Source organism: Neltuma alba, unplaced genomic scaffold (genome assembly GCF_004799145.2).
Source record: "Neltuma alba isolate B1F8T4 unplaced genomic scaffold, ASM479914v2 tig00012904_pilon, whole genome shotgun sequence".
In the NCBI taxonomy this organism is placed as follows: domain Eukaryota; kingdom Viridiplantae; phylum Streptophyta; class Magnoliopsida; order Fabales; family Fabaceae; genus Neltuma; species Neltuma alba.
Window position 1 is genome coordinate 28,632 of NW_021637274.1, and position 7,034 is coordinate 35,665.

Consider the following 7,034-nt stretch of genomic DNA (forward strand, 5'->3'; position numbering starts at 1 on the left):
AAGATGGGATTCACATTCTCACAGTCGTGAAGAAGCCTTATCTTCTTTGGTCAATTCATTCGCCCGTCTGAGTCACACTACGAAATCCCAACACTTTCCGTCCTCCCCTATCTCTGAGCTGCTCAATCGAAAACTCTGCTCTTAATTCGCCCCGACTTCAGAAAATGGCCTCCCCAATAGCGTACTCCCAAATCGACGACAAGGACCTCGACGACGCCGCTTTGTGGGCTGTCATCGATTCCGCCACCGCCTCCCGTTCCGCAACCAAGTACAAATCCCTTGCCATCAAATACAATAATAGCACATCTCCATCTCCGATCTCAAAACCCTTGCCCCCGACCAAGGTCCAGAGAATCGCGAGGGACTCCCCTTCGGCTTCAATCGAATCCAAGGCTACAGGCGACGGCGAAGTAGACCATGAACCTTGGTCATTCCGGCCTCCTAGGAAGGTTGCAAGGATTTGTTCTTCGGAGACAAGCGAGAGTAGTCCTCTGGTTCCGGTGAAAAATGGGCAGCGAACTCCACCGGTAGCAGCTTTTTATTCCTCACCGGAGGCCCATCTGTCGCCTGAGATAGGGAGGCTTCGAGTGCAAGAGATTAGTCCTTATACAGAGGTCTCTCCGGGGCATAGTGGCAGGAGCGAAGAGAAGGAGATCACGACGCATGGCTTCTCTGGCAAGTTCCCTTCAGTTTCATTGTTCAAGGAATACCAAAATACAGCTATGGCGGTAACTATCCGATATACTAGTTAATATGTTTAATTTGCTGGAAGCTTTTGGACTTCTACCGATGTGATGTCAATTCTTCTTCCTTCCAATATCCTGCTTAATGGTTTAGTCAGCGATGAATGCAAAATTTGAAAATGAGAAGGATGCTTCATTGTTATAGAACGGAAGAGATAAGTGAATCATATAATTGACACAAAGAAACATTGAGAGGTCTGTATCTAGGATTACTCTATCTTATCTATTGTACTGTTAGTATAATGCTCATATAAAATCATAATTCTTACTATCATTTCCATCTTTTCAACGCATTCTCTTGTGAGGCTTATCCAACTCCGATCAATTAGACAGCTTGGAGATGCAATTTTTTCCCTCCTAACTTTGATGCTGAACAAATAATTGCACATCTAAGCAGCGTTTTTGTTTAAATGTCCTTACTGATTGAAACCACATTTTCTTGACAACCATAATAAGCTTGCTTGAGTAGATATGTTCGAGGACTTTGATTTTGGTGATACTTGTAACCCAAAGGTACATGAGCAGCTGCTTTCCAATGGGGGCTAAGCAATAAAATTTATGTCCGTCCATCTTCCTGCATATGATATTACACATGTCTCGCCACAAGAAGTCATGCAAGTAACCATTGTTGATTTCTTGTTATTTGCAAGTATCTAACACAGGAGTTTAGTGGCGGTAATTTTGTTCTATTAGCTGCGATTTTTTTGGTCCTTTTGGGGAGAGGGGGCCCGACTCTTAGCTGCAATTTTTCCGACCAATATATTGTCGATTTCTTGTGTCTTCAATGGACAGATTTTGGAGAAGACGGATTACACATTAATTTCGGGGAAGCCTTTCATAAAAAAGTCAGGTAAACGAAGTTTCTTCTTTGTTCGTTGAACTTAGTAGATCAGATCAGATGTAATATGCTGCAAGTGCTTCCTACAGGTTGGAGGAAGATATCTTGCTTCTTCAATATTTCTTTTGAAATTAGAGACAAGAATATTGAATTTGATGAGAACCGTAATGTTCAACGCGCTGAGTTTGTGGCTCGGGCATACATGCAGTATGTTTCCCTATTCGGTAGTTGCAATTCATGTTACTTCTCTAATTGCTTTTCGTTTTCACCACAATCACGTTGCCATTTTATGGTTAACCCCATCACTATCAGAGGGGGTAGGTTCTCTGATGGTTGGGGCTCTTGTGAGCGGCGTGAGAAGCGATTTCAGAAACCGAATCATGACGTACCAAGCACGGCAGAGACTAGAGCCAAAAACAAAGCGTGTCAAGTAAGTCATCTTTTATCAATGTCCTAAGTTTCCCCATTTATACTTGAAGTTATTCGTTACTATATAGCTCTTGTTGCTTTTCCTCCACCTATATACTTCAAGTGACTTAATAGTTCATATAATCATCTCAAATTTACTTGTACTTCATGTGGCTACATGGTCATGTGGCCAGCCAATATATGCTAACCTCGTATCATTTAATAAGACTTGGTTTTTCTATTAAATGCATCGATGATCTTTCAGCCAAAAACATGTTGCTTCATATTCAGGTTCCTGTTACTTAAAAATTTTGTTTTTTTAGCCACAAATGCTCATTCCCCATTTTATGCTGCTTGTTAATATGAATTTTTTGTCTTTTGTCTTCTTTTTTTTAAATTCACTTGCTCTCTCTGTTTGATCGTATGCATTACTTATTATGCTTGCCTTAAGAATTCAATGTTTTCCCAGACCAAATTCAAATGCTGTATTATTTTACTAATTTCTGGTCTGACTATACTTTTCCAGGACTTACTAGGAATTGGAGAATACCGATCTGGTGATGGTGCAAGCTAAGTTGGTTACTGATGTTGTAATATTACAGATACAGTTTACAGATGACTGTTGATTGTAACGGCTTTTTTCCCAGACCATGGGCTTTCTCATTTTTTTCCTTTGCCCTGAAGTTTTGTCAGGGTTGACGACAAAATGAGCTAAACACAAAATTGTGTGTAAAGCTATAATACTCCACAGTGGGATCGCATACATGAAAATAGCAAATCTATAATACTTCTACGATGCTGTCCTTTTCTTCTTGTTTCCCGTTACAGATTCTGTTTTATTATAATGTCGATATTCTTTCCTATTTCTAGAGAGATATTCCAGTTACATGATTTACTTTTCAATTCATACAAAAATTTTCTTGAAATGAAAGTACAACCAAAATTTGTTCAATAATAATTCTGATCAAATCCAATATATTTAACAATTCAGGTTTACTAATAGGATTAATATGTATAAGATAATGATGTGAATTAATTGTCCCCCAAATAAGTAAAGTGTGAGTTTTTGTTGGCCGAAATAGGGTGCAAGTTAATTTATACAATAATCAGAACATATATAAACGCATTTAATGAAATAAATTTAAGAACTAACATTTATTTGGGGACAGGGGCGTTAATATGTCTACCGGAATTGCTCTAACCTGCGCTACTTCAACCAACTTCTGTTCCCCACAAACCTGGGTCTTGGTAGAAAGTCATTTTCTCATCTTCCTCTCTCTCTCTCTGACTTTTCCGTGGTTTTCACTTTCCAGAGGAAACGCTGTTGAATTGTTTTAATTTGGAGCCAGAAACCTCCTGTGTCTATTTCTTATGCCGTTTTAAGTATCCCAAAATTTACACTATTGCTGTTGAATATGGACCCCTTTTAGTTATTTTTGAATTCGACCTGTTTGGTGTTATGTCTCTGAGAGTGTAGGATGTGAAAATGACACTAATTTCTTTTCTTGAACCCTCTTTCCTTCACTCATCCCTCTATTTCATTTAAATCTCGCCTTAGCAAATCCTTCAGCCAACGCACTAATCATGGCTCTGCAGGTACATCATCTTCTTCATTATGCATTTTTTAGGCTCTTTACTTTGAATCATTTGGAGTGTTTCTGAAATATGGGGGAACGAAGTTTGAGGATGTTTTCCTCTTCGTTTTACCCAATTTGGGGTTGAGGTCTTGGGGTGGGTGATGGTCAGAATTTAAAGTGCTTGAAAGTTGAAACGGTAAAAACTTCGTTTTTCTCAGAGATCAATCGTATTTACCGACTTTGGAACATATAATTTGGTTCAAAAACTTAGAGTACTAAAATTTGAATTTGTTAATATACTTTTTGTCTAGTCAATTCATTTTAAGATGGTCATTTTTGAATTCCAAACAATGATGATGCAGGAAGGATGGCCCTTGGGATTACTGAATGGGAGGATTGGGTTAGTGGAAACTGGCAGTGATTTCTCCGGATCAATACTAACTGCTTCTCCCACTTCTTTCACTCATTCTTCTCCAGATCTTGAATCGCAGGTTGGTCTTCTTTCAAGATAACCTGAGCTTCTAATTAAGTGGAACCAATTCATAGTAGTTACTCTGTTTTTGCTTCTCTTTATTATTATGGCTGGATTTTCTCGGTAGTTTCCCGAATGTCTCTCTTTTAATTTTCTTGGTGTTTGTATCTATCAATTTGATCATACTAATATATTGTTCATATCATTTATCAATTACTGTCATTATTTATTTTACTTTGATATAAATAATTGTTTTGATAATGAGATTATTCACATCATTATTTTTCTGTTAAAGTGGATAAACAAAACAAAAGCAAAACAAAATTGAAAAAAAAAATAATGCAAGGGTTCAAACATAACTACAATGATTGAGGAATGAGAAACAGCGATGACACTTTTGTGACCATTGAGAGAGAGGGACTGAGGGAGGGAGGGAGGGAGAGAGAGAGCCTTTTATTAAAACAATCAAATACTATTTCCTTGAAGAAGTAAAACCGTCCATCACTTGTTCAACAATGCTTGAGGCTTGAGATTTTGCAGGAAGTTATTTTGAGCCATGCCTCATATATGTGTCTTGTGTGTTATAGTCCCCAGGATCGTTGTACAATGAAAAGACCACCACACTTGGAAGGCTAGTTGGTGATTTTTGCCCCTTGGAACTCTCACAGAGATCTACAAGGGCAAGAACAAGAATAGCGATGAAACCCTCGAAGGACAACAATAAGAAGAGTCCCAAGATGAAGCCATGGCTGCCCTCCTTGTGTTCAAAGCAAACCACTGATGCAGTGAATGTGAAGGATTGTCCTTCTCTTCGTCACTACCTTGAAGCTGAGAGAAGAGCTGCAGCTTCTTTCAGATTCAGCCATTCCATCTATTCTGCTTCCCATTTTCCCCCAATTAAACGCTCTAATTCTCTATCATAACTGCACATTCTCAGAGTTGAGAATCTATCCTGTTTACCAGAATTTTACTTTTTTAAGCCTTTTTCCTTTTTTCCCCCTTTATTCATGTTTGTGTAAAATAGAAAAAGAAGAATACTTGAAGAAATTTATGCATCCTCTTTTGATGCCTCTATCATCTGTTTCATTGTGGTATGCAGAAAAATGATGACTTCTTGTTACTGGTTTCCTTTAATGTGAGATTTTAGCTGCCAAGAGTGCAGCTGGTCTTGTTATGTTCCGTTCAAATTTGAAAAATTTCATTTTAGTTTAGTCTGTCAAAGAATACATATTTCATAAATAATTTCACTCTCCAATATTGAGAAGCAAAGATGTTAATGTACCTAGCTTTTGCATTTAAATATTCTTATAGGGGGTGTTGGATATCCAATAATCACTTTTCAGAAACATTTTTTTGTGAATCGATATAAATTCTTCACATGTTTATTTTGTAACCGTAAAAACACTATTATAAAACTATATCTTTTTGATCCATTATAATAACTGCTCGAAAAGGAGTGGTTACTGGTTAGTTTAGACTTCAGAGGCCACACGCTCGCTAAAGGGATAAAGTACCCAACTTCCATTTTCCTACTTGATGGCGATGCGGCTTTCAAACTAAAGCTGCAGGAGCTTCGGTTAGTACTCACCATCGTCCTCTCCATTCTTTCAAGCGTAAGAACAAACCTCACACCAAAAATGCGCTACCGAACTTCTGATCTCAATCAAATCTTCATGCCTTTGCCAACTCACACTTTTAGAAACACATCTCACGAACCTATATGCTCTCTTATGTCCTAAATTCTCATCCTCGATCCCAAGCGATGATGAAACGAAACCACATTCCCCCTTATCATTCAGATCGGAAATGGCTCATGCCCACCATTACAGGTTTTTTCTTTTTTTCATCCTCCTGGTCACCTTTCGCGCGCTTAGCAAATCTTCTTCGGGTTCTGGATCTTCCTACGACGGACCCAATTTCACCCGTTTCGATCCAAACGACGCATTGGGGCTTCCGGTTTTGCCCAGATTTGCGTACTTGATAACAGGTACCAAAGGAGATGGACCACAGCTCAAGAGGATTCTTCAAGCAGCGTATCACCCCAGGAACTACTATATGCTGCATCTTGATCTCGAAGCTTTGGATGCTGAAAGACTCGAGCTTGCCAAGTATGTGAAATCTGAAGTTGTTTTTTAGCGAGTTTAGGAATGTGATGGTGGTAGGTAAGGCAGACTTGGTTACTTACAAGGGTCCGACGATGATTGCTTCTACCCTCCATGGAATTGCAATGCTTCTGAAGCTTAAAAGGGTGGGATTGGTTTATTAATCTAAGCGCGTCTGATTATCCTCTCATGTCACAGGATGGTGAGTTTCAGATACAGATTACGCCCTTTTGCTAACTTTGCTCATATTATTGCCATCGTGATGGTGGATGATAAAATGAATGCGTGGACTTTGGGACGGACACTTGCTGTTCTTGAGCTTCATATGCCGATGATATCGATTACTGTACACTGTTCAACTATGCTTTTGATAATGGAACTGTAAAGAAAATAATGCCATTTTTCCCCTCAAAAGATTCTTTACAATGGATATATTGGCAGTTATCATTCAAGGTGGATGCGATTCTCGGACTTCAGCCCACCAAAGGAGATACCTTAACCATACGCATCGATAAATCCAATAGAGGTTACTTAGTAGCGCTCGGTCATAGGTCATGGTATAAAATTATTGGTGTCATGCCTATAATCTATTCCCATTCGTTAATATGTTTCTAACTGATATGGGGAAAGCTTCTTCCTTGGGTTTTAAGCTTTCTAATCATGTAAAAGGAACATGTATTTAGTTGTTTTCTCTGTCTGGATACTGAAAACAGGAACAATGCAACGTTCTTGTTTGATACTTCCCAATTTGTCCTCAAATATTCTAGTTTAGCTTAACTGTGGTATCTGCAAATATATCAATCTGTACTTTCTTATGTTTTGTGCTCTTAAATAAATTCGATTTTGTGATATTTTCCAATTGCTGACCATTTTATATCATTTCTTGCTTCAGAT

At 38.5% G+C, this 7,034-nt stretch overlaps 2 protein-coding genes and 1 pseudogene across 3 annotated transcripts; all 3 read left to right on the top strand.

Annotated features, from left to right (window-relative positions):
* On the top strand, nt 1-2,780 carry LOC114732343 (uncharacterized). Of its 2 annotated transcripts, none has more exons than XM_028919633.1 (5): nt 1-728; nt 1,536-1,593; nt 1,671-1,805; nt 1,894-2,011; nt 2,516-2,780. In XM_028919633.1, exons 1-5 carry the CDS (start codon nt 165-167, stop codon nt 2,523-2,525), a joined length of 885 nt encoding a protein of 294 aa, XP_028775466.1. In that variant the 5' UTR covers nt 1-164; the 3' UTR covers nt 2,526-2,780. The 2 variants fall into 2 exon arrangements, with proteins under 2 accessions (XP_028775466.1, XP_028775465.1); XM_028919632.1 differs by having other exon boundaries at nt 1,671-1,788.
* Nucleotides 2,781-3,335: 555 nt separating this feature from the next.
* Nucleotides 3,336-5,010, top strand: LOC114732344 (uncharacterized). Its single transcript, XM_028919634.1, has 3 exons — nt 3,336-3,588; nt 3,929-4,057; nt 4,626-5,010. Exons 1-3 carry the CDS (start codon nt 3,574-3,576, stop codon nt 4,959-4,961), a joined length of 480 nt encoding a protein of 159 aa, XP_028775467.1. The 5' UTR covers nt 3,336-3,573; the 3' UTR covers nt 4,962-5,010.
* Nucleotides 5,011-5,844: 834 nt separating this feature from the next.
* LOC114732342 (beta-glucuronosyltransferase GlcAT14C-like) lies at nt 5,845-6,342 on the top strand (annotated as a pseudogene).
* The last annotated feature ends 692 nt before the right edge of the window (nt 6,343-7,034 follow it).

Bases quoted from the DNA above. Each gene is read 5' to 3' on its own strand.
- LOC114732344 (XM_028919634.1), top strand. The intron at 4,058-4,625 runs GTTGGTCTTCTT...TGTGTGTTATAG, and splicing joins CTCCAGATCTTGAATCGCAG to TCCCCAGGATCGTTGTACAA.
- LOC114732343 (XM_028919632.1), top strand. From the start codon at position 165: ATGGCCTCCCCAATAGCGTACTCCCAAATCGACGACAAGGACCTCGAC. The intron at 1,594-1,670 runs GTAAACGAAGTT...TGCTTCCTACAG, and splicing joins GCCTTTCATAAAAAAGTCAG to GTTGGAGGAAGATATCTTGC. The intron at 1,789-1,893 runs GTATGTTTCCCT...CATCACTATCAG, and splicing joins GTGGCTCGGGCATACATGCA to AGGGGGTAGGTTCTCTGATG.